At 29.8% G+C, this 25,314-nt stretch overlaps 7 protein-coding genes across 12 annotated transcripts in view; 4 read left to right on the forward strand and 3 right to left on the reverse strand.

Moving 5' to 3' along the window:
• The first annotated feature begins 82 nt into the window (after positions 1 to 82).
• Positions 83 to 4,556, forward strand: LOC117156032 (methyltransferase-like 26). Of its 2 annotated transcripts, none has more exons than XM_076620260.1 (3): positions 83 to 200; positions 3,273 to 3,339; positions 3,559 to 4,556. In XM_076620260.1, exons 2-3 carry the CDS (start codon positions 3,305 to 3,307, stop codon positions 4,190 to 4,192), a joined length of 669 nt encoding a protein of 222 aa, XP_076476375.1. In that variant the 5' UTR covers positions 83 to 200; positions 3,273 to 3,304; the 3' UTR covers positions 4,193 to 4,556. The 2 variants fall into 2 exon arrangements, with proteins under 2 accessions (XP_076476375.1, XP_033188596.1); XM_033332705.2 differs by lacking the exon at positions 83 to 200 and adding an exon at positions 553 to 686.
• Positions 546 to 3,030, forward strand: LOC117155987 (dnaJ homolog subfamily C member 21). The gene is made up of 2 exons (XM_033332609.2): positions 546 to 686; positions 850 to 3,030. The coding sequence occupies exon 2, from the start codon at positions 927 to 929 to the stop codon at positions 2,862 to 2,864; it is 1,938 nt and encodes a 645-aa protein (XP_033188500.1). The 5' UTR covers positions 546 to 686; positions 850 to 926; the 3' UTR covers positions 2,865 to 3,030.
• LOC117156004 (ATPase WRNIP1) lies at positions 4,404 to 6,631 on the reverse strand. The gene is made up of 5 exons (XM_033332659.2): positions 6,356 to 6,631; positions 6,092 to 6,280; positions 5,165 to 5,975; positions 4,856 to 5,077; positions 4,404 to 4,743 (listed from the first exon to the last, which is right to left on the reverse strand). The coding sequence occupies exons 1-5, from the start codon at positions 6,629 to 6,631 to the stop codon at positions 4,631 to 4,633; spliced, it is 1,611 nt and encodes a 536-aa protein (XP_033188550.2). The 3' UTR covers positions 4,404 to 4,630.
• A 601-nt stretch (positions 6,632 to 7,232) lies between these two features.
• Positions 7,233 to 11,009, forward strand: rt (Protein O-mannosyltransferase rt). 2 transcript variants are annotated; one of them, XM_033332596.2, is made up of 7 exons: positions 7,233 to 7,374; positions 7,646 to 7,809; positions 8,086 to 8,387; positions 8,481 to 8,655; positions 8,733 to 9,819; positions 10,080 to 10,381; positions 10,751 to 11,009. In XM_033332596.2, exons 1-7 carry the CDS (start codon positions 7,255 to 7,257, stop codon positions 10,935 to 10,937), a joined length of 2,337 nt encoding a protein of 778 aa, XP_033188487.1. In that variant the 5' UTR covers positions 7,233 to 7,254; the 3' UTR covers positions 10,938 to 11,009. The 2 variants fall into 2 exon arrangements, with proteins under 2 accessions (XP_033188487.1, XP_076476366.1); XM_076620251.1 differs by lacking the exon at positions 7,646 to 7,809 and having other exon boundaries at positions 7,236 to 7,374.
• Positions 11,010 to 12,604: 1,595 nt separating this feature from the next.
• Positions 12,605 to 14,897, reverse strand: LOC117156018 (BTB/POZ domain-containing protein 1). Its single transcript, XM_033332672.2, has 5 exons — positions 14,639 to 14,897; positions 13,569 to 14,522; positions 13,155 to 13,499; positions 12,906 to 13,079; positions 12,605 to 12,818 (listed from the first exon to the last, which is right to left on the reverse strand). Exons 2-5 carry the CDS (start codon positions 14,460 to 14,462, stop codon positions 12,645 to 12,647), a joined length of 1,587 nt encoding a protein of 528 aa, XP_033188563.1. The 5' UTR covers positions 14,463 to 14,522; positions 14,639 to 14,897; the 3' UTR covers positions 12,605 to 12,644.
• Positions 14,898 to 15,312: 415 nt separating this feature from the next.
• Positions 15,313 to 25,273, forward strand: ROCK2 (Rho-associated, coiled-coil containing protein kinase 2). Of its 4 annotated transcripts, XR_004464017.2 has the most exons (13): positions 15,313 to 15,453; positions 16,387 to 16,712; positions 17,048 to 17,208; positions 17,281 to 17,619; positions 17,711 to 18,844; positions 18,938 to 19,238; positions 19,601 to 20,016; positions 20,105 to 20,746; positions 20,823 to 21,233; positions 21,311 to 21,527; positions 21,836 to 22,058; positions 23,607 to 23,925; positions 24,011 to 25,273. XR_004464017.2 is itself a non-coding variant. In XM_033332467.2 (12 exons), the coding sequence occupies exons 2-12, from the start codon at positions 16,532 to 16,534 to the stop codon at positions 23,692 to 23,694; spliced, it is 4,113 nt and encodes a 1,370-aa protein (XP_033188358.1). In that variant the 5' UTR covers positions 15,313 to 15,453; positions 16,387 to 16,531; the 3' UTR covers positions 23,695 to 25,273. The 4 variants fall into 4 exon arrangements, 2 of the variants coding, with proteins under 2 accessions (XP_033188358.1, XP_033188369.1); XR_004464019.2 differs by having other exon boundaries at positions 21,836 to 22,140; positions 23,607 to 25,273; XM_033332467.2 differs by having other exon boundaries at positions 23,607 to 25,273.
• The window catches only part of Schip1 (Schwannomin interacting protein 1), a 43,707-nt gene continuing 40,469 nt past the window's right edge, over positions 22,077 to 25,314 (reverse strand). The window contains exon 12 of the mRNA XM_076620248.1: positions 22,077 to 22,175. Within this exon, the coding sequence (XP_076476363.1) occupies positions 22,077 to 22,175 (99 nt within the window). The remainder of the gene's footprint in view (positions 22,176 to 25,314) is intronic.

The raw sequence follows: 25,314 nt of genomic DNA on the forward strand, positions 1-25,314 counted from the left end.
ACGTCAAAAGATCCCTATCCCTAGTGAAATCCTCTCTAATTCAATATAAAGTGAAGCAAGCAAGAGTTACAATATGTTTGATTATTTTTTGATATTTATATTACAGAGACAGAAAATTAAATTAAAAATTCATTTAATTTGTTAGATTAACATTATTATTAATAAAACAAGCACGTGGATCACACATTAGTTTCATTAATGTAAGATTTCAGAGAAATTCACGAAAAAATATATTAATCTGTAGATGAAATATATTCGTTAACAATGTGATAACAAAAAAGATATATCATTACTTAAAAATAAAATCATATTGATATTTAATTGAATTCATATTACTTAAAAAATTTGTTTCTTATCCAATTATTTAAAGTTTACTATATAAATATAAGTACTTATATATGCCTATATAATTTAAAAATGTGGGTCAATCTTAAGATAAACGTAACAAGTGTTTCGATGTGAAGATAACTTCACATATACATATTTTGTATGTATGTAGAAATATAAGCTGAAATAATAATATAAAATAAGCTGAAATTGTTGAATCTTGTTATTGTATAGCATAATTATATCTAAAGAGCTGTAAAAAGAACTATCTAGTATCATTTTATGGTTCTTAATAAATACGAACATTATTAAAGCATAAAGCAAAAATTCAAGCGTAAATAAGCATTAAGAAACATTCGGTAAGATATGATAGTATTTAGATCTATTAATATAAATACTTTTTACGTCGTATACGATATAAAATATGATAATAGAGACTATCAGTAAACGAATAGAAATACGCAATATGAATATTTTGTTATCAATATCAATATCATCATCAATTTAATGATCTTCTTGTAGTGTATGATTTACATAATTTTATATTGCAAAATTACAATTTATAATATTGAAGATAAGAAATATTAGTCATTGCTACAATGAAGTGTCACTATGAGATATTAGGGGTACCACGAAATGCTTCTGATGATGACTTAAAAAAGGCTTACAGAAAACTAGCTTTAAAGTGGCATCCAGACAAAAATTTAAATAATCCAGAAGAAGCAAAGGAACAGTTTCAGCTTGTTCAACAAGCTTGGGAAGTATTAAGTGATCCTCATGAACGTACCTGGTATGACAACCATCGTGAAGCTATTTTAAAAGGTGGTACTGATGGAGATTATAAGGATGACTCTATTGATCTCTTTCAATATTTCTCAACTACTTGTTTCAAGGGTTATGGAGACGATGAAAAAGGATTTTATACTACTTATCGTAATGTATTTGAAAAATTAGCAGTCGAGGACATAGAATTTGCAAAAGAAAAAGATTTAGATGAAGAAATTCCAGGATTTGGAGATTCACAAAGTTCATATAAAGAAATTGTTCATAAATTTTATGCTTATTGGCAAAGTTATAACACAAAAAGATCATTTGCATGGTTAGATCCTTATGACATTAGAGATGCTCCTAATAGAAAAGTCGCACGTCTTATTGAGAAAGAAAATAAGAAAGTTCGAGACAAAGCTAAGAAAGAAAGAAATGAACAAGTAAGAAATTTAGTTGCATTTATACGTAAACGTGATAAACGAGTACAGGCTCATATAATTAAGCTTAGTGAACATGCAAAAGAAAATTTGAAGAAGGTAGAAGAACGAAGAAGACAACAATTATTAGAAAGACAAAAACAATTAAAAGAACATAAAGTATCAGAATGGTCAACATCTACAAACATAGAGGCCGAACTTAAAAATATTGAAGCTAATCTTGATCAAGAATTTGGAGAAGATTTATCTTCTGAAGGAGACATGGATGATGAAAATGCAATAGATGATAATTCTCTGTATTGTGTAGCTTGCAATAAAATATTTAAAACACATAAAGCATTTAAAAATCATGAAAACTCTAAAAGACATAAAGATAATATTGCAATGATAAAACTATCTATGATGAAAGAATGTAACAAATTTGGAAATGTTCAAGAAAGTGATGTTAATTCTGAATCAATCTCACAATTTGAGAAAAAACTAGCAACAGATTCACAAATTCCTGATTTTTTATTAAATCCTGTTCAAAATAATATGGAAAATAAAAGTAGTGCTGAAAAAGAAATTTCAGAGGCAGAATTAATATCAGATGATGAAGAATTTAAGGATTTTGCAAAACCAGAAGGAATAATGTGCTATCCAGAAGAATCTAAATTTTCTGTGGAATCTCAGATGGACGATTTCCTCCGTGTATCACCTAAAGTACTGAAATATAATAATGACTATACAACTTCTGAAGATGAGCTTATTTCTGACCAAGAAAATAAAGAAATTGTGCGACCTAAGAAACAAAAAAAGAAAAAACAGAAAAAGAATGTTCAGAGTCTAGTAGTAGAACAAATTAGTGACGAAGATCTAAATATCAATGAAGATATTTTGTTATCAAAAAAACAACGCAGAAAACAGCAACAGAAGCAGACAATATTAAATAAAGTTGTTGAGAATAATAAAAAATTGTCCAATGATGAAATAAGGAAATGTGAGGAAGAGATGATCAAAGAAATAGATGAAAGAGAATTATTACCTAATAATTTAGAAACAAGTACTGCAATTAATGAGAAATCTAAAAGTAAGAAGGCTAAAAGTGCAAAAAGAAAATCTTTAGAAAATGAAAATGGGGGTAAAAATAGGAATGGATCACAAAGCATTGAAGTGCCAGATTTAGCACATTGTTGTGTCATGTGTAAACTTGAATTTCCTAGTAAAAATAAATTATTTGAACACTTGAAAAAGACAGGACATTCTGTATATGTACCAAGTTCAGTGAAAAATAAAAGAAATCAAGAAAAATTGAGTAAAGGCAAGGGGAACAATGATAAAAGGAGTCATTAATGTTCTGACAATTAAACAAGTTATATGTTACTTGATTCAATTTAGTGTAGTTAGTTCAAGAAATGTGAAAAATACTCAATTAATAAAACATATAAATGATCATGTATTATAGTACTTTTGATGTACATTCTAGACATTGTTATTAAATAAACATAATAGAAATATATATTTGCATAAATTAGTTTTTACTTCATACGAATACTTGTTTCATTGTATTGTAAGCATAATATAATATAAAGATCGATACAATTATAACACACCAAAATATAATAAATGTAAATTAATTTATATGAAGCTTAAATTTAATAGACATTGCTGATATGTATTATATTTTACATCATAATTTTAAATAATATATATTATGTTTGTGGCAAAAAAAATTGTAAGATTTACACTTAAATTTTTCAGGTAAAATATTAATATGAGTGCAGTAACTAGATATGAATGCAATTATTCACTGTGCTGCTAATCATAGGTGAGATTTATATTCCTTTTTTTCTTTTTTTAAGTAGTTTTTAAACAATTAGTTATGAAAATGTAATTAAAAGATAGTGTACAAAAGAAGAGACCATATTTAATATTTAAATACTAATAAAGGAAATAAGGAAATAATTATTAAATTCAATAAAATAAATAAATAAGAAAATAAGAATTAAATTTAGGTGACAAATAATATGTTAGATTCTAATTTAAGGTCCAGAATTATGGCTGCCAAAAAGCTAATTTATCCTGCAGCTGAACGTAACAAAAGTCCAATTTTGTCAGTTCTTCAAAAATATATTCAGCATAGTCCAGATAAAACTTTCTTGGAAATTGCATCTGGTTCTGGACAACATATAGCCTATTTTGCTACCCATTTTCCTCAAATTTCATTTTATCCTTCAGAATATGAATCAAGGCTATTCGAAAGTATTGCAGCTCATACAAATGGACTTATAAATGTGAAAGACCCTTTAAAGATAGATATTACAACAGATTTTCATACTTGGGGTAATAATATCTTTAAAGAAGCCAATATTGATTATATATATAATGCGAATATGATACATATTTCACCTTATCAGTGTTGTGTTGGTTTATTTAATAATGCGGGTAAACTGTTAAAGGATGATGGTATTTTATTTACATATGGACCTTATGCTATAGACGGAAAAATAACGCCAGAAAGTAACGTTAATTTCGATAAATCATTGAAGCTTCAAGATTCAAACTGGGGCCTGAGAGATATTAATGATCTGAAGGCATTAGCAGAAAAGAATGGTATTAAGTTAATAAATGTTATTGACATGCCTGCTAACAATAAAACTATTATATGGAAAAAATGTTAAGTACATAGTAACAGTGAAGTAATTGAGTCAGTAAGATGAAAAATAGTGCCAGTCCAAAAACCGTATTTTCAAGTATTTCATAAAATAGCTTCAGTTTCGACATCGACGTCATTAATTTTATAGCGTTGTTCCGATTTAAACAAATGAATGTTCATATATGTCTAACAGTTAAAATCTATCATATATCTTAAATAATTGAAATGAAATCACATTAAGCTTGCACTGTCTTCCTGTTTTTATTGAAATTCTGCATAATTTTGCTTCGACTACAAAATGTATATTAAAACTATTAGATTTGCATTTTGATAACTAGTATAGTTTTCTTACTTAAATCTGTATCTCGATAATTAATATGTATGCAATATTATTATTCTGTACTCTTCAATATTATAAATATATTGTAACCAATCTTTCATTCAATTTTATTCAAGTTTATACTTATGTCATATAATTCTTATGGTAATCAAAGAAGTTTACATTTTCTAATCCTTCTGGTAAATAATTCATTCCTGATTCATCTTTATGTTTCATATTGTAACCTTTGCTATATCCTAAAATAAAATTTATATAATATATAATATATTATTAAGAAAATACTTTTTAATGGTCTTAAATTTCATTACACATGATTTTTAATGATGGCAAGCAATATGTAATGATTACCTAGATTCTTCATAAGCTTTGTTGGAGCATTTCTTAAATATAAAGGTACTCCAGGCTGAGGTCCTTTATGTTCAGCTATTACTCTTTGAGCAGCTCTGAGTGCATCTTCCATTAATCTAGACTTTGGTGCTCTTGCTAAATATGTTGTACACTGTGCTAAAAGGACATCACATTCAGGCATTCCTATCATCTTGCAACCATGCATTGTATGTATAGCAATTCCTGGAAATTATTTCCCAAATAATCATATAATATAGCATAAGACTCCAGATAAAATAGATAATTAGTCTTATGAATGTTTAATGTTACCAAGTGCTTTTGGATCTTCTAACCCAATATCTTCGCATGCCATTCTAACTAATCTTCGTGCAATGTAAACTGGATCTTCACCACCTAATATCATTCTTGTTAACCAATAAATAGACGCATTTTCATCACTTGCTCTAACAGATTTATGTAGAGCTGAAATCATATCATAATGTTGGTCACCTCTCTTGTCATATAACATATGAGTTTTCTTAAGACCTTCTTTAATGTTAGCTAATGTTATGGTCACAGGACCATTTTGTAAAAATTCTTCATTGCTCTGTATTTTACATTGAACTGCTAATTCTAGTCCACTTAATGCTATACGCGCGTCACCATCACAAGTTTCTGCCAGCCATTCTATGCTCGGTTCATCTATAATAAATTTTGGTATTTGATTTGCACTTTCCAATTTCTTATTTGAGCTATATACTGTTCCCTCTAGTGAAGACACTGCTCGACTTAATATAGACATTAAATTAGATGTGTTCAATTTCTCCAAAACAATGACTCTACAACGACTCAAAAGTGCGGAATTTAAGCTGAAAGAAGGATTTTCTGTTGTTGCACCAATTAGTGTAATGATACCAGATTCAACATGTGGTAAAAATACATCTTGCTGAATTTTATTAAAACGATGTATTTCATCCATGAAAACCACTGTACGTCTGTTAAATTTTAACTCATTAGAAGCTATAGTGATTACTTCTTTTACTTCGTTTACACCAGCCATTGCTGCAGATAGCTTAACATATCTCATTTTACCATTTGACTTATTTTTACATATGTAAGCTATAACATTTGCCAAAGACGTCTGTAATTAAATAAACCTATATATATATACATTTATATAAACAAAATTTTGTTACATCAATTTTATTAAAATATAAAAATTAGTAGATTATGTATAATAAAATTATTTTAGTATACCTTTCCACAACCAGGTGGACCCCATAAAATTATATTTGGTATTTCAGACTTATTTAACAATTGATGTAAAACAGTAGATGGTCCAAGAACATGCAATTGACCAACATACCCTGAAAGTGTTGTAGGTCTCATACGTTCAGCAAGAGGTATATGATCGTTCCCAAATAACTTTGTAATTTTTTTATCTGTCTAGAAGTTATTATTATTAACAGCTTTCTATTTTAATATTCTTCTCTTTTTTATAAAAGGAAAAAAGATAAGTACATTAATATTAATTGATGTCTTTGGACTTTGAGAATCTATATTCATTACTGATGATACCATTTTAGTTGTATTTTTTACTAATCCTACATCGTCCTTTTTTACTTTGGTATCGCTTAATTTCATATACTTCCTTGCAGGACTTTCATCTTTAAAAGATGATGAAGATTCTTTGCTTGCTGATTCATTTAGGAATAAACATTTACTAACATGATTCTCTATTATTACAGAGGAAAATTCTTTAGAACAGATGGGACAACAAATTTTATCATTGTCCATGTCTCAATCTACAATACGAATATATAAATATAAACACATTATACCTAATAATTATAAAAACAATGCAATATATTTTGGAAATGATGGAAAATTAGTATTATAATTTGTTAAATACCAGATGATATAAAATATTGAATATCATATATTAAACAGTTTTGAAATCATTCACAATTTTTTTAAATTTCAAAGAAACTTTCGTTCCTTATAAATAAAATGACGTATATGTATATACTGTACAAAACTACCATACGATACGGAGAAAGGATTTCCAAAGGGAATGTCGGAGATAGTACCGTTATCTTACATGTATATCACATCGTATACCTTAAGCCTGATGGTCACTTATATCAATTCTATGTCTTTAATATTTTATCGTAATGTTTAACACTACCTCTACTTAATAATAAAGAGATTGGGATATCACTTTTACGGAAATTGAAATTTTTATAAGCAGAAATTTATGTGTCCAATCTATTCGTCGATTGATGACGTGGGTCGACATTAGACATCAAGTAGTGGCTCAGTAACGACTCTCTTGATTTTTTCGAAATAATAGCAATTAAGAAAATAAAAATACGATATAGGTATAGTACAACGGCTGTTTCGAATAGCAAATTTGTGCAATGATAGTTCGTCGAAGGCGAAGGACATTAGATAACAAGCAATCGCAGGTGCAAAGCGCCAAGTTTGATTATGAACATATTTCTACCAATTGCGTCGAAAATGTTGTCGAACAGGAGGAGGTAGGTAAATAATTAAATAATTAAGCAATTAAAAGATAACTTATAATTTTTCTTGAAATCTTTTTTATATCTTTGACCCGTTTGTTTTTTATTTGATATTTTTAACTACCAACTCAAACTTATTCTTTATCATTGAATATTTATATATATTTATCTTCTTTCCAAACTTTAGTGAATTTATATGCATATATTTACACATTTTGTATATTTAACTAACATAGCCTGTATATACATACCCACATACAGCACAATTAGTTTTCTTTTTTAATAGAAAGACGGAGAAATTGTTTCAAATGTAATTGAGAAGTTTAAGACGCTAGAAACGCTAAAAACTCGAATTAAAATCAGTCTCGAAGTTGATTTAATTTCAGTTATTTTATTAGTAAGTGGAATTGTTACTCGATTTTATCGTTTAGAAGAACCACGGAGTATAGTGTAAGTTATTTTTTATATTAATGAAAGTATAAAAAAAAAAGTTATTTTCTAACCGTTAATATATATATTATACATAGAATACACGTAATAATACATCATGATATATATGTTTTATATATAATATAAATTTGAGATGTATTTATAAATATCACAAATTTTCAATTTTCTTAAATTAAAAGTTTGTATATGAACTATGGAATTTTGTGTAGAAATTTAAGTATTTCCGCATATTTTTCAATTAAAATATCATAATAATTATTGATGTATTTAAAACAGGTTTGATGAATTGCATTATGGAAAATATATAGGACTTTACATGAAAAGAACATTTTTTTTTGATTCACATCCTCCTTTGGGAAAACAGCTTATTTCTGCAGTAGCGTATTTAGCTGATTTCGATGGTCAATTTAAATTTGACAGGATAGGAAGCCCTTACGCAGATATTGTCCCTTTGTTCGCATTACGATTAGTACCGGCATTATGCGGCAGTCTATTAATTCCGACAGCCTATCATTTGATCTTAGAATTAGGTTTAAAACAATGGACTGCTGTTTTGGCGGGAATTTTATTACTATTCGGTAATTTATCATATTATATTTTTATTACAGAATATAAAATACATATACATATTTATATTGTATTAGTTATATATTTTTGTATTATTGTTTCAGACAATGCTTTATTAACACAATCTAGATTTATTCTAATGGAAAGCATTCTAATGCAGTTTTCATTATTTGGACTGATATGTATTATCAAATTCAGAAAAGTAATGGATCGACTAACATGTTTATCTTGGTGGATATGGTTAATTTTGGGCATTACTAATTTAACATGTGCATTGTGGTAAAACTTTAAAAATATTATGTAAATATTTCTATAAACAAGTTCATTAACATAAATTTAATATAAATTTTTTTCAGTGTAAAATATGTTGGATTATATTCATTGATCCTTGCATTATTTTTAATTGCTTATGATTATTGGAATCTAATAGCAAGAAAAACTTTATCTAACGCAATATTATGCATTCATCTTATGATAAGAATATTGATAATATTAAGTGTTATTTGTACTGTTTACTTGACTGTATTTTATATACATTTAACAATACTCTCTAAAGCTGGACCACACGATTCAGTGATGACAAGTGCTTTTCAAGCAAGTCTAGATGGTGGTCTTGCTAGCATTACAAAAGGCCAACCTTTAGAAGTTACGCATGGATCACAGATTACCTTGAGACATACATATGGAAGAGCTTGTTGGCTTCATAGTCATAGTCATATGTATCCATTAAGATATCCAGATGGAAGAGGCAGTTCTCACCAACAACAAGTTACATGTTACTCGTTTAAAGATGTCAACAATTGGTGGATTGTGAAAAAACCAGAGCGAAATGATTTAGTTGTTACAAAACCTAGTGAACCAATAAAACATGGAGATATAATACAATTAGTACATGGAATTACAAGTCGAGCTTTAAATTCACATGATGTTGCTGCCCCAATGACACCTCAGAGTCAAGAGGTGTCTTGTTATATTGATTACAATGTATCTATGCCTGCCCAAAATTTTTGGAAAGTGGAGGTTACTAACAAAGATAATACTGGTGATGTTTGGCATGCGATTCAAAGCCAGATTCGATTAATACATGTAAATACAGATTATGCACTAAAATTTAGTGGAAGGCAATTGCCTGACTGGGGCTTCAACCAGCATGAAGTAGTGGCAGATAGATTAGTAGACCAAACAGACTCCATATGGAATGTTGAAGAACATAGATATACTAAAAGTGAAGATCAGAAGCAAAGAGAAAGAGAATTAATTAATGCTGAAATGATTCCATTACAAGCAACTACTTTGAGCTTTTGGGAGAAATTTGTAGAATTGCAGATAAAAATGCTTTTCAATGGTCAAGAAGGACAAAACAGTCATATGTATTCTAGTGATCCTTTAGATTGGCCATTAATGTCTAGAGGAATTGCATATTGGGTTTCTAATGACAGTAATGTAAATATGTATTGAAATATGTTTTTCTAAACAAATTATCCGATTTTATTACAATTCAATAATATTCATTATCACTTATTAATATTAATGTAGTTATATATGTATATATATGTGTATATATATGTGTATATATATGTGTATATATATGTGTATATATATGTGTATATATATGTATATATATATATATATATATATATATATATATATACACATACATATATGTGTGTGTGTATATACATATATGTATATTTTTATGACAGGCTCAAGTGCATTTATTAGGGAATATAGCAATTTGGTATTCTGGAACGGCATGTGTAATTGTCTATTCATCTCTTTTAATATTTTATATGTTAAGACGGAAACGAATGTGTTTTGATATTGCATATGAAGAGTGGAAGAAATTTGTTAATGTTGGAAGCATGTTGTTAGCTGGATATTTATTGCATTTTTTGCCTTTTATATTTGTTGAAAGAACTCTATTTCTTCATCATTATTTACCAGCATTTATTTTTAAACTACTGCTTACAGCAGCAACAATAGAACATTTATATTATGTAATTAGGTATGTTAGAGAGATTATATACAAAACGGATCTTATGTAACTGGAAACTTTTTCAATAATAATTAGAAAAAAGATCGTCGTAATAAGAATAATTGTCGATACAATGGTGCTTCTGTAATTGTATACAGTGATTTTTTAGTGGGAGCATAAGTTTAAGATACTAGGGTTAGGAGATCGAAAAATTACATTATATTATACATATATGTATAATATGTCGTAAAATATTTTGAAATGAATGTTTTATTAGAAAAAGAAAACGTTTCTTCCAAGAGAAAGACCACCTGTTCCAGTTGCATGATTTATCACTTGTAATTTATTAATATTTTGAAACACACTTATAAAATTTAACTCAGCTTTTTTAATTTCCAGAGTTCGATATCAGCACAATTTTTTGATATATACATTAAAGTTCTGTACTATCGTATGGATGACCTTTATTATTTATGTATTTAAAAAATTTATTATACTTAGTTATGGCACAACTCATTTAAGTGCCAAGGAAGTTTTAAAGTTCAGATGGAAAGACACATGGGATTTTATTATACATAAAACATAATAGACAATCAAAGATGTAAAGTTTTTTTAAGTATACATATATAAAATTGTTATCTGCTTGTATCAAAAGTTATTTAATGTATCACTTATATATACATTGTATGTTGATATTATAAAGAACAAATTTTAATAATTGTAAGAACATTGTTCAAATGTTCAAGGTACAAGTTTAATTCACATATCTAGATGTATTATTCTTCTTACTTTTTTTACATAACGAAAAGTATATGATAAATTATATAGACTGATTACATTTTATATAATTCCCTCTTATTATATGTATATAATAAGCAAATATAAATATGAACAAATAAATATAATGATATAAACTTTAATGCTTATAATTATCATATAATTATGTTATGAAAATTATATAGAAAAATAAACAATTATATATTTAAGATAAATTATATTTACATTATATACAATGTGTCCGTTTTATCTCAAAATACATTTTCTTAAATTTTCAATTTCCTTATTTCGAATATTTTGAAAACAATGGATGTCGAAACATACTTGAAACAAATATTGTACGTTGTCCGATTTCGAGGGGAGCGTATCATACCGATATTCATTCCATCTTGCAATGTCCGTGAAAAGCTCTACAAAGATCACGGTTATATTTTTAAATGGGAACCATATCTTTTTGTTTCATACCTTTGTAACCGATATCCAAACCTTTTCAAAACACCATTGCTTGTATTTTTTGCATGAATCACTATTGAAATGTTAGACATCAAACTTGATATGCCGGCTACATTGGCGTTATCCATTGTATATCATAGGGAGATTGCTAAAATTATATGCAAAATAATAATTAACTAAAAAGAGCCGATTGTATGTGTGTACTAAATATTATTACTAGAAAGGCTAGTCGCTTGTCCTTTTATGTGGATATCTTTGAAAGGAATACAAATTTCCATCCTTCTTAAGAATTAATATCTCGATGGTGCAAAAAGTATAAGTAGTATTTTGAAAATGTTTTGCTGTCGGCTATAAAAATATGGAATAAAAAGATATAGTTCCCACTTAAGAATATAATTATGACCTTCACAAGGCTTTCCAAAATCATTGTAAGGTAAATTTTTTGTATCATCCATTGTTTTCAAGATATTTATGGACACGCTGTGTATCATATAAATCAATAATACTCTAAAATATTGAAAGAAAGTTAAACAATTCAGATAAAAGGAATATAATCAGTTCTGCTATGTATACATATAAAATTAAATCGAACATAATACAAAAGAAACATGTTTTATATATTATTAGCATAATCATGTTTTTATATTCAAATTTTTTATAACATTCTTTTGTACAGTAACAATTTCTTAAAAGTTATAATTTAATACAATAATACTAATGTTAGAATAATAAACAAAAACATACATATATTGTATTAATATGTAATCCACTGATTTAAAATTTAAATTGTAAAATTCAGACTTTTCTGTTTATAGAATAAACATTAATATTTCTATATATACAAATTAAAAGAATAGTTTTATACAAATTTGACTTTCATTATAACTAGAACCAATGTATGTGAATATATCTTTGTACAGTTTTTAATAATAGCACCGACATAATTTGAGAGATACAATAATACATCAATAGTATAAAACAGAATAAAACATACTGTTTTGTTATTAAAATTTAATGTACGTATTTAAATTTATTTTTACGCCAGCCAATTTTATTATTCGTATTACATATTATCATTGTATGTAAAAACTATAGACCGAATGAGACCATCTCGCACATTATCCGCACTATTACCGACACCGAATGAGAAGGATACAGAATCACAGGTCATATCTTGGGTACAAAGTCCAATTGGATACCACCCAAGTGTATTAAAAACTACCCCAACTCGATAAACCTATAGTTGAAAAAAGTAAAAATGATTTTCACAAGTACTTACAGATTTTCATTCTAGTATGCTTAAAATTATTATTTGAATATATACCTTATTCTTTTGAATATAAACAGGTCGATTAAACGTAATTTCCACAAGGGTATTAATTTTTACTTTTGTCGAAAAGTGCGTGTAAGTTAATCGTGTATTATCAGAATCGAGAAGATGAGCATACAAAATTTCGGTATATGAAGTACTACTAAGAGGATAATTCAAGTCATTAGTCTGTAATAAAAATAATATATAGCGGTTAATGTAAAGTCTGAACATTGTGTTTGTCTCCGATATTATTTAACTTACTACTTCAGTCATCTGTGTAGGTACTTGTACACCTAATACATAAATATTTTTGTCTACACTAAAGGTCACGGAACAGTCCAACACATTTGCATTAAGACATTCTGTTAATCGAATAACAGATCTTAGACAATAATATTTTAATCCCTCTTGTATACCACCTTCAATTACAGATAAATTTTCAGCATCCTTTCTTACTCCACTATCAATTACTGTTGGCGGTGTATTTCGTAATGTACTGCTAGATTCAGCATCATTAATAAAAACAGGTTCACGATATGTAGATGTTGGTAAAGACCAGCAATGTGACATAAATGAGTTATAACATGGATTAACTGGCTTAAACCTCTGCAAAATGAAATCTCATGAAGAATAGTTAAAATCTAAAAGTTATCATGCAATATCTATCCAACTTACAATGGAACAATTTGTACGTGTAACTGGAGGTTTATATATGTTAACTCTACTGTGTGAATTAGTTGAAAATCCTTCAGGCATAGGTGCTTTATTTCCAGTGCATAGTGTGTTCATGAGTATTGCAAAAGTTTCATCTTGAGTAAGTAACGGTGACATTCCTGGCCCTTCTGCAAATTCCTGAGCACTTAAACTTAAAAATCTAATTTTTGATAATGCATTACCAATTACTGACTTTAAAGACTTTCCATCATTAGGATCAAGAGATTTTCTTGTGCATTCAGCTTTTGCCCAACGTTCCACTGCATTAAATAATTCCACTTCAGAGTTTATTTGTAAATCTTCTTGTTCTAGCACTGTCAATAATGTTCCTAATTCAACTTCTTCCCAATTAGGTTCTTTTAAAACTTCATTTGTCTTTGTGCAAATGATTTGAAGACACTTTTCCATCAGTACATGCTCATCAAATAATCTAGCAAATTCATATGCTCTGCAAGCTGTTTTTGGAGACAGGTCAGAACATAGATACTTTGTACATTCTTTTATCAGAGGAGGAAGCATATATTTTTTGGCACAATAATATAATTCACAGGCTAGTTCAAAAGAACTTAAATCAACTCGATCTGTATATATGTATTCTAAAAGAGCTTTGAAAGCTTCTGGTTGAACGTCTCGAATAGGTATCAGGTCATTTTTTTCTGCCATACCCCCAAAAAACATAGCTTCAAAGACAGGGCTAGACATAGCTAAAAATAATTTATGTCCCTTTAATGTTTGTTGATGGGGTTCTTGCCCAACTACAAATTTGCAGTCAGACCATTGTCCTGTCTCTAATAAATATTGACTGCGTTCTGAAAGTCTTTGTTTGTTGGTCTGCCAATCACAAGGCAGATCCATTTCTACAGAATTCAGAATATGAGATTAAATACGACTCACGTAATTATACGTTGACTAAAACTGCAATAATAAAGGTAAGAATAAAAAAAGGATAAAAGAAGAATCAATTACAAAAAAAGGATCTAAATATTGTAAGAGCAATACTTTGACGTATTAGGTTTGATGACCATACGTACCTATCTATTTGTGATATGTATTATCGCTATAAATACAAAATATGATATAAATGGTGCTAAAAAAAATCCGTTAAAGTGTTCAATGAGCATCAAAATACGCGCGGGAAAACTAAGAATTTTTCCATATTATAGAACTGCGTGATGCGTATCATACAGATTTAGATCACGCAATTTGTTCAGAACTACAATCCTGAAAACAATATTCAGGTTAACTAAAGAAATTCTAAATTATAAGCAGACAGTACAAGTGCAAAAACCTGTATCTCAGTTAGTGCGTCGAATACTACGCCATCTTGGTTATGCCTGCAATTTATTATATCGTTTTTCCGAAGTCGTTGATGTTCTGTCTCAACGACTTTTGACGTAGTTTTCATTAATTCGTGAAACTTTCGAAGTTTTATTTGATTCAAATAAATATATATGTATGAAGAAAGGGTGACTTTTATGTTGCCAATTTTAAAACAACGAACTAATTCAAACGGTGCCAAGTAGAGTGAAAATAACCAAAAATCTCATTGAAAATACTGTTATATTTTCAAATTGAATAATGTGAGATTTCACATCTGAAGTAGGTGCCAGAGTTCTCGAATAAAATTGGAAAATTTCCCTCGATCACTGTACATGAATTGAAAAGCGAATTACTCTACGTTTTCCCCGAGCTTTCATTGGCATTGATGACCGTTGTGAATTTTCTCAATGGCGCATACACGGCTCAGCTGTGTGCAATCGCAACCAATTTACGTAGAAACATAATGTATTTTATAGTATTTTTATTCAGTTAGACGAAGTACTGGATACGGTATTCGTGATATTAGGTACGTTAGAGTGAATTTTCTTCTGACATTAATTAATCGATAATGAAAAATACGGAATATTTAGAAAATTCTTCATGACGGATTCAGAAGTACCTGCACGGGATCCACCTTATTTCTGCAAGCTTCCTAACAGACTTCTTTGATTTGTTATTTTCTGAATTTTTTAATTTTCATTGAAATATTAAAATGCAAACATTAAATTCACATTTGTTTAACGATTTCTACAATTTGTATTTTTATTTTATAAAAGTTTCTTTGTGAAAATGACAAGACGAACTGGTAAAATTTTGTTTGCAAGTGTAATGATGAATTTCAGTGCAAAATATCTAAATAAATGTTAGTCTGGGAATTCCTATTTTTCTAAATAATTAAATATATATTTTGTTTTCACACTGTTTAGTAATCACTGTTTCTTAATGATCTTGACACATAAATCATGTTGAGTCATCATATATTATATTCTGTTGTATCTATTCTCTCACAAATTTGTATACCTTTTAAATTGTGTTATTTAAATTATTGTGTTATTTAATTAACTTATCCTTCTAGTAAAAGGTACACATGGAACTAATAATTTTATTAATCTTTTACTTTATATTACTTTAATTCTAAATCTATTTATTTGATTTTATAATATTGTAATTTTTATCTTGTTGCATGGGTGCACACGACTAGTAATATAAATACAATGCACAAATTAAACTATTTTAAACTTATCGATAATCATATCTTTATATTATTTAAAGCTATATTTATATATGGTATTATTTAAATATAGACTTAGTTATTTCATTTATGGAGTACAAAATGTCATCTGTATTTTATGTCAATCTTTGTACAATAATATGACAATAATGATTATATATTAACATTTATGTACATATACATATATATTTATATACATTTATATGTATATATATAATTTTGTTTCAGGAAACATGGACTGCCCATCCAGTATTGCAACAGTGCATAAATTGTGTTTATACTATATGTAGCCTTTTGCTTTGTATTGTTTTTGATGCGTCAAAAAAAATATTACATTTTTGAAGGAAATTATTCCTAGCTTTTAATAGGAGAGATGGATGTAGTACGAGATGAAGACAGGCGCAGGCGCCTGAGGATGCTGGAGGAACGCGTAAAGGATCCAAGAAGTATCACAAACATTGATTGCTTATTGGATACAGTTCAGGCCCTGGTGGCAGATTGTGATCATCCCAGCGTAAAACGTATGAAAAATATAGAAGCATATATGAATAGATGTGAGTACTTAACCTTTCTGCCCGTTATGGAAAATATTCTTATTTATTATTATAATAGTGCAGTTACTAAAATACAGAGTAATAGATACTTCATTAATTTAGTATAAAGTGTATATTTTAAAAAAGTCAAGCATTTTATTATCAATAAGCAAATCGCTATGTGTTAGAATAATATGTTAATATAATAATACAACGATTCATCTTATGTAATAGATGCAGAGGAGTAAATAAATCAGATATAACTAAATGAAACATGTTAATATATTTATTGATGTTGTGATGCTAATATTAATTTTTCAAGGACAAGATGTAATAAAAATTATTTATACTTTCAGATGACTCAGTAGCTCAAGATATTTGTAAAATGCGAATGCGTACAGATGACTTTACCCTAATAAAAGTGATAGGTCGTGGTTCATTTGGTGAAGTACAATTAGTAAGACATAAATCTACACAGAAAGTATATGCTATGAAATTACTCAGTAAATTTGAAATGGTAAGACATGTATAAATCACAAATGGATAATTTATGTGTATACTGTACACTTTATTTTTGTGTATTCTACAGATCAAACGATCAGATTCAGCCTTTTTTTGGGAAGAACGTGATATAATGGCACATGCCAATTCTCAGTGGATAGTTCAGCTTCATTTTGCATTTCAAGATCAAAAATATCTTTACATGGTGATGGATTACATGCCAGGTGGTGATTTAGTGAATTTAATGTCAAATTATGACGTGCCAGAAAAATGGGCAAAATTTTATTGTGCAGAAGTGGTGCTTGCATTAGATGCAATACATCTTATGGGATTTGTTCATAGAGATGTAAAGCCAGATAATATGTTACTTGATAAGTATGGTCATTTAAAACTTGCAGATTTTGGCACTTGTATGAGAATGGATGCTGTATGTATATCTTTTTTTTTAGCATTTTCTATCAAATTTCTAACAATGTAACATTATATAAAAATATCTTATCATCTTATATGTCTTTTAGGATGGTCTTGTCCGATCTGATACTGCAGTAGGTACACCTGATTATATATCACCTGAAGTGCTTCAATCTCAAGGTGGTGAAGGTGTATATGGAAGAGAATGTGATTGGTGGTCAGTTGGTGTATTTTTATATGAAATGCTTGTTGGTGATACTCCGTTTTATGCAGATTCATTAGTTGGAACATATTCAAAAATTATGGATCATAGAAATTCATTACATTTTCCACAAGAAGTTGATATTTCCCATTCTGCCAAGAATTTGATATGTGGTTTTCTTACGGATAGAACTAAACGTTTGGGTAGAAATGGCGTGGAAGAAATAAAAAATCATCCTTTCTTTAAAAACGATCAGTGGACATTTGAAAATTTACGAGAATGTGTTCCTCCTGTCGTGCCAGAACTTTCTGGCGATGATGATACTAGCAATTTTGAGGATGTCGATAAAGAAGATGGACCAGAGGAAAGTTTTCCAATACCAAAAGCATTTTCCGGAAACCATTTACCTTTTATTGGTTTTACATATTCAGAAGATTATCAATTAATGGCTTCTAGCGGCAAGGAGTCGGTAGATGGATTAGAAAATCATATCAATAATGGTACAAGCGACGATATTAAAATTTCTCAATTAGAAAACTTATTGGATAAAGAAAAGAGACAGGTAGAATCTTTAGAATCAAGGCAGAAAGCTTTAACAACACGATTAGAAGCTATGACACGCCGGGAAACCGAATTGCGTGAAGAAATAGGTAGAGCCGACAAAGAATTGACTTTGTTGAGGCATAACTACAAAGAAGCACAACGTAGGGTGGAGCATGAAACTGAGTTACGTAGAAAAGCGGAGTCATTAATTGTGGAGTTGAAAAAGAAGTATGACGAAGAGCAGACGAAACGAGCACGTGATGCAAGTAATTCACAACAAACTTCTGAACGTGTAACAAGTTTAGAAAAACAAATTAAAGAAATGCAATCGAAATTGGAAAGAGAAACAGAAATGGTAACGAGGTTACGGAAACAAGCTACTGAGATTACTGTTGCTCGTCAAGCTGCAGAACAAATGGCAAATGAATTACAAGTGGAAAGAGCGAAATTACAAGCGCAACGAGATAATTTACAGCAAGAAGTGGCTACATTACAAGTAAGTGTTTATGTTAAAAAAAAAAAAAAAAGAAATTGATTAGAAATACTCATTTTCAAACATAAACTTATATTTTTATACATAATTTCGCAGGGACAATTGTCGAAAGAGCGTAGTTCTCGATCACAAGCCTCATCGTTAACTGCTGAATTAGAAAGCCGACTCTCTGCTCTTCATGTCGAACTCGAACATAGTCGAGAGAAAGAGGAGAAAGCAATCATGGATAACAGACAACTAACTGAAAAAATCTCAGCATTGGAAAAAGAAGCAGCAAGTTTAACTCTTGAATTAAAAGCTGCGCAAGCTAGGTATAATCAGGAAGTGGTAGCCCATCAAGAAACGGAACGTTCACGCATACTATCCAAAGAAGAAGCTAATTTAGAAGTAGTTAAAGGTAATTTTATTTACATTTGTACTTAATAATTGTAATATTAAGGTTTCTAAAAGTCCATATTTTTATACTGATAAGCATGTCAGGATGAGAAAAAATATTCATTTTGGGCTGCACGTTCTAAAAATTTTGATTTTTTAAAAGTTGCATTTCATCCATACACCTATTTATCTTATAACTGCATCTCCATATAATTCTTTTGTTATATCCTTAACCCACTTTATCACTAATTGCAATTTTTCAAATTTCGGAATGCTCGCGCTCGATGGTATTTCTATTTACAGTATGTACGCTATTCCTTTATACTTAAATTTATCAATTTATTGCGAGTTATCCTTATACATGTATTAATGTAACATTAACAGCATTACAAGCAAAATTAAATGAAGAAAAAAGTGGGAGGCAACGTGCTGAATTACTTGCACAAGAAAAGGAAAGGCAAACCTCTATGCTCTCTGTGGATTATCGACAGATTCAACAGCGATTACAGAAACTGGAAGGAGAACATAGGCAAGAAGTTGAAAAGGTAAAAGTGCTACAAGGTCAGGTCGAACAAGAACAGCAGAAAAGAAACATTCTGCAGACTGACTTAGCACAGCAGTCGTCCGAAGCAGGACGATTACGTGCCAGGGAACAGCAATTAGCTGGCGAAGTTGCTCAGCTAAGAGAAGCAAAACGTCAAATAGAGGATGAATTACATCACTTGAAAACTCAAAGAAATGTGGATCAACTACAAACTAAGGAATTACAAGAACAATTAGAAGCAGAAGCTTACTTTTCGGTAAATTCACATCTCAACAAACTATCAGCGAAAAAGCTATTATTTTCTTTTGATATATTTATTATAAATTTTAATGTATTATTTCCAGACACTTTATAAAACACAGACGCAAGAACTTCGGGAAGAACTTGATGAAAAAATACGTTTACAACAAGAATTAGAAGAAGAACGTAGCTCTTTAGTGCATCAGTTACAATTATCTCTAGCGAGAGGTGATAGTGAAGCTTTGGCAAGATCAATAGCTGAAGAAACTGTCGCAGACCTCGAAAAGGAACGAACAATGAAGGAATTAGAATATAAAGATGGAATAGCCAAACATCACCAAGAATTGAATGCAAAAGAACAAATTATAAATCGGCTTAAGGATAGTGAAGGTGAACTTAAGAAAAATGTTGATCAATATCTTAAAGAAAAGGAAGATTTAAATAAACGGTTTAAAGAATTGCAAGATCAACTTTCTAAAGCACAGTCTAATGGCGAAGAAATAGAAAAACTGAGCAGTAAATTGAAAACTGAGCAATTATTAAAACAACAAGCAGTTAATAAGTTAGCAGAGATTATGAACAGGAAAGATTTATCTTCAAGTGGTAAATCCAAGAATAAAGCTTCTGCAGCAGATTTAAGAAAGAAGGAAAAAGATTGCAGGCGTTTACAGCAAGAGCTTACTCAAGAGAGAGAAAAATACGGACAGTTAACAGCTAAATGGCAAAAAGATTTGCAAGATTTACAAGTAAGTAAAATACTAAACGTCGTTTCATTTTTACAAATATTTATATATTATCTCTAGCATCATTATATTTCTATAGGCACAATTGGTGGAAGAAAATCAAGCGAAATTGAGGTTACAAATGGAACTCGATTCGAAAGATTCCGAAATAGAAACTTTACAAATGAAAATTGCTTCGCTCAACTCAGAAACCGCTAGCGTTTCGTCCGTAGAAAATGACGGAGAAGATTCTGTTTTATCGGAACATGGAACCATGCGATTGGAAGGTTGGTTAAATGTGCCAAATAAACAGAACATTAAAAGGCATGGATGGAAAAAACAATACGTTGTCGTCTCTTCGAAGAAAATAATATTTTATAATAGTGAAAATGATAAATTAAATGCCGATCCAGTCTTGATATTGGACCTAAATAAAGTCTTCCACGTTAGATCTGTTACTCAGGGTGATGTCATCCGAGCTGATGCCAAAGATATTCCGAGAATTTTCCAGGTACATATTATGTTGAACAATTGGTTCCCTACTTATCGAATGATATACTCAATCACATTTTTTCTTCTCTTGTTTAGTTATTATATGCTGGTGAAGGCGAAGCAAGACGTCCTGGTGATGAAGGAAACACACTGCCCGGAGTGGAACTGCCACAACTTACGGACAAACCAGGCACACAATCGTTAAAAGGTCACGAATTTGTGTCAATATCGTATCATATGCCGACTACTTGCGAGGTATGCTCAAAACAATTGTGGCATATGTTTCGACCGCCACCAGCTCTCGAGTGCCGAAGTAAGTATGAAACAATGTTTCGTTCAACGAATTTTTACGTTTTTATAATTACTACCTTGCTTTAAACATATCATTTTCAAATCTTTGTCCATTCGTGGGGTGATGTGCTATTTCTCGCGATTCGTCGTTTCTAATTATATTTTGAAGAGATTTATAAAACTATTTTTTGTAATAAATTTTATTAAATTCATAACGATGTGACATGATTCGTTTTCTTTGGTCAACAAGCAAAATAAAAAATCTGCTTCATAAAATAAAGAATTATTTATAATAAAATATGTAATGAAATTGTTATTGCGTGTGTACAGGGTGTCGTATAAAAGTTCATAAGGAGCATTTGGACAAAAAGGAAGATGCCATTGCACCCTGCAAATTACACTACGATCCAAACAGTGCTCGTGAATTATTAATATTGGCTGGTAGTCCTGACGAACAGAAATATTGGGTCGCAAGACTGTCTAGACGTGTACAAAAATGTGGCTACAAAGCAAACTCGCACGTCGATGGCACGGGGCAACGTGTCTCGCCAAGGTAGCGTAGCGGTGCGACTCAACGTAACCGGAGACTAAGTAGCTCTCTTGTATTGTGGCATCGCATGATTGGGTGTAGCGAGGTTAGAGTCGTTTGATTTTTCTTGCACTCCCATATCTATATACAGAATCGCATTTTCAACGAACATGAAAATACAAAAAAGACATCGTTGGCAGCGTTTCGTAAGTGCAGTGCGCTTAGAAGATATCATTGTTACAGAAACAAAACATAATATAATGGAATGCCATTATTGATTATGTTTCAGATTGCTTTAATCTACCTATCTATATATCTATCTATCTATTTCTATATATATAGATATAGATATAGATATAGATATAGATATAGATATAGATATAGATATAAATATAGATACAGATATAAAGTAGTTTTGAAATTTGAAAATGTATTATGAAGACTTTAGGTAATCTTATTAAGCGTGTTTTGTAATCATTCCAACTTTTGAAAAATTTAAAAACCGACATAATTGCTTTGTTCAAAATCGAAATTATATATAAATATTGTTCGATAGATCGAAGCAATATAAGCTTTATTTTTTCCGATTATTATTATTGCGGTTATTGATATGTTGGTTTCTGTTTGAGTTTGTTTAAAACTAGAATAGGATATTGTTAGTTGATTCGATTCAATTGTCATTTGCATGCGCTTAAACATTAGCACATTTTTTCGCCGAGAATGATTGTTCATTTTATTTCTATTGATCTCGCTGCTAGTTTAAATATACGTACCCTTCAATAAGTAAATATATGATGTCGCATTGTTTTAACTTTGTTTAGTATTAGCAGAAGTTATAAATTGATAAGATTCATAATGCATGAAAATTAATTTGAGAATATTATAAATTAAGATGGAAATATATTTTTTATGTACATACATACTCATTATAATATTTTGTTTATATTTTCTTTTTAATGGAACTTTACGATACTTTAACAAGTAGAAAATCATAACCTATAATCGAGCAGCAGCTTAAGATTTTCAGTTGCGAAATTATTTTTACGTTGTAACGAGAGAATTCGTATAATCGTATAGCTTTTTTCTTCTCCAAAAATTGCATGGTAATAATTACGAAATACGATATGCAGAATGACAAAATATATTTGACATTATGCACGGCAAAACTGTTAGATAGTAATGAATATTGACACGTTCAGAGTTTACTTTTAATAGCAAATTGTTTAATGTGATTATTGATAAAAAGTTTGTCATTTAAAGAGTACAGAAGAAAACATTATTATAAATTGATCCTAAATAAAAAGTCTAAAGATTTTAAAAGTAAACTTTGTAATTCTAAAAAAACGGATCAACAAAATCACCATGAATTTCAATGCTTTTTTTTTATTGAAATGGGGCTTTAACATTTATAACTACTAGCTCTTATAGATAAAAACTGTTATTTTGCTTCTAAAGCTTATTTCTTTTTTTTTTCTTTTTATATTAGTCTATACTCGTGATATTTCTTGGTAAATACGATAGTCACGATCTTCCACAAGTCGAATTTCATCGATAACGATTTACATATTTCAGAGAGTCTACGAGATCCACCTTGAAGCCATATTTATCGGTGCAACAACGATCCGCGACTCTGCCAGCAAATGCCAGCATGGGCAAGTGACCTTAGCTAGTATCGATAATACTCGATTGGAATTCGTTGCTTCGACGTCCTTCTCAATCGATCTATTTAAAACATATAAATCCAATCAGTTGGTCAGACAAATGATTTGCAATGAGATTCAAATATGCGAAAATAATTTTCGACATTCTATGTTATCTGGAAAATATCTTGAGACATCTGGAGTTTATGTATCTTAAAAACATCCGCCGATCTGAATGCACAGAGAAACATGTCATTATCAACTTTTTGACGAATGCGAGGATTCTCCACAAAATCGTTCGTTGACATTTTTACTTGTATTGATCGTTATTTGTAGGTACATGTTTGTTAAACGAATCAAACGTGCCTTTAATATATACTGACGATGATGGAACTCGAATGATCTAAAGGAAATTGAAGAAGCAAGACGCTCATCAGGAAATGTTATAAGATGAAAGTTTTCAGGAGGGGGAAACGAGGCGAGTAATAAGTGGGAGTGTGCAGCTGTTATTAACAAGACAAAGTAATGATAATAGTGTTTATATAAATGAATATAGTGATCGTAACGAATTTGAGTATGTGGGCCGCGTTTCTCGGATTTATCAAACTACAGCGTTATGTTCGATATCGTATTCGATGAGCAAGTTTGTCAATGATTTGCATAGTATTTCCAAGAGACCATCGTCGCGCATCGTTTTATGAATATTTTTCGTACGTGCGAATGGATTTTTATGTTGATTTATTTTTTCCGTGAATGCTTAAATTCAAAGATGATTTCCCTGTACATAAATTACGGCCGTAAGAACTGCTTCTCAGTTGTTTAAGCAGCTCGTTCATTGACTTTTGCAACGATATTGTGAAATGGGTGGACATTACAATGCTTTCGCAAAAAAAAAAAGAAGAAAAAAAATTGTTGTTTGTGCGATATATATATAATATTCTCCGGTCATTAGCGATTATTTAAAGGTGAGAACATTGAGAACTCGATAATATTGTGTATTTACTACGCCGGATTGATAGTATTATTATTTTTATACGTTCTGAGATTAAAGTATATCGATATTTAATTACGTTAAGAAGAGAAGGAATGGAATTGATTTTTGCGTAGAAGTACGCGTGCTATTCAGCTGGCTAGAGCGGCTGCCAAAGTTTCTTCTCTTAGTATGAGAAACGCGTTATTATGTTTAATCGAATCATGGGGAAATGCGTCGGTAGATAGATATAAACGTGAGATAACGAATATTGGAAATACTTCATCACAGAATTATTAATGGGAGATACATTATTTAAATTTTGAAGTTGATAGTCTTGGAATATCTCAGATTTTTAAATCATCACGAACACATTTTTAGAATCTTGGAAGAACCTTCTACATCTTTCTGTTTTCTTGCTTTCTTTTTCAAAATTATTGTTGTATTTATTAGTTCAAAATTCTTGTTTTAAATCTTCAATTCATATTTTCGAAGACCTTTCAAGATTCAACAGGCGCTCTGTATATTTTGTGAATTTTCGTTTCTGTTGCCATGTATTCATTAGAATATGAATGCATATTGCGACCAAGCAATAAAGTAAGGATGAAATTGTAAGAGGAAGAGAAAAAGTTAAATTTTAGAACGAGCACAATGGTAAAATATTAAGGAA

This window comes from Bombus vancouverensis, chromosome 7, assembly GCF_051014615.1.
Source record: "Bombus vancouverensis nearcticus chromosome 7, iyBomVanc1_principal, whole genome shotgun sequence".
Lineage (NCBI taxonomy): Eukaryota > Metazoa > Arthropoda > Insecta > Hymenoptera > Apidae > Bombus > Bombus vancouverensis.

Excerpts from the sequence above, each read along its gene's own strand:
- LOC117155987 (XM_033332609.2), top strand. The coding sequence starts at position 927 with ATGAAGTGTCACTATGAGATATTAGGGGTACCACGAAATGCTTCTGAT.
- LOC117156032 (XM_076620260.1), top strand. The coding sequence starts at position 3,305 with ATGAATGCAATTATTCACTGTGCTGCTAATCATAG. Across the intron at positions 3,340-3,558 it reads CACTGTGCTGCTAATCATAG|GTCCAGAATTATGGCTGCCA; the intron begins GTGAGATTTATA and ends TTCTAATTTAAG.
- LOC117156004 (XM_033332659.2), bottom strand. The coding sequence starts at position 6,631 with ATGGACAATGATAAAATTTGTTGTCCCATCTGTTCTAAAGAATTTTCC. Across the intron at positions 6,281-6,355 it reads AGACATCAATTAATATTAAT|ACAGATAAAAAAATTACAAA; the intron begins GTACTTATCTTT and ends AATAACTTCTAG. Across the intron at positions 4,744-4,855 it reads AAAGCTTATGAAGAATCTAG|GATATAGCAAAGGTTACAAT; the intron begins GTAATCATTACA and ends ATTTTATTTTAG.
- rt (XM_033332596.2), top strand. The coding sequence starts at position 7,255 with ATGATAGTTCGTCGAAGGCGAAGGACATTAGATAACAAGCAATCGCAG. Across the intron at positions 7,810-8,085 it reads GAAGAACCACGGAGTATAGT|GTTTGATGAATTGCATTATG; the intron begins GTAAGTTATTTT and ends TATTTAAAACAG. Across the intron at positions 10,382-10,750 it reads CATTTATATTATGTAATTAG|AGTTCGATATCAGCACAATT; the intron begins GTATGTTAGAGA and ends TTTAATTTCCAG.
- LOC117156018 (XM_033332672.2), bottom strand. The coding sequence starts at position 14,462 with ATGGATCTGCCTTGTGATTGGCAGACCAACAAACAAAGACTTTCAGAA. Across the intron at positions 13,500-13,568 it reads CACGTACAAATTGTTCCATT|AGGTTTAAGCCAGTTAATCC; the intron begins GTAAGTTGGATA and ends TTCATTTTGCAG. Across the intron at positions 13,080-13,154 it reads CTACACAGATGACTGAAGTA|ACTAATGACTTGAATTATCC; the intron begins GTAAGTTAAATA and ends TTTTTATTACAG.
- ROCK2 (XM_033332467.2), top strand. The coding sequence starts at position 16,532 with ATGGATGTAGTACGAGATGAAGACAGGCGCAGGCGCCTGAGGATGCTG. Across the intron at positions 20,017-20,104 it reads AAGCAGAAGCTTACTTTTCG|ACACTTTATAAAACACAGAC; the intron begins GTAAATTCACAT and ends TATTATTTCCAG. Across the intron at positions 20,747-20,822 it reads AAGATTTGCAAGATTTACAA|GCACAATTGGTGGAAGAAAA; the intron begins GTAAGTAAAATA and ends ATATTTCTATAG.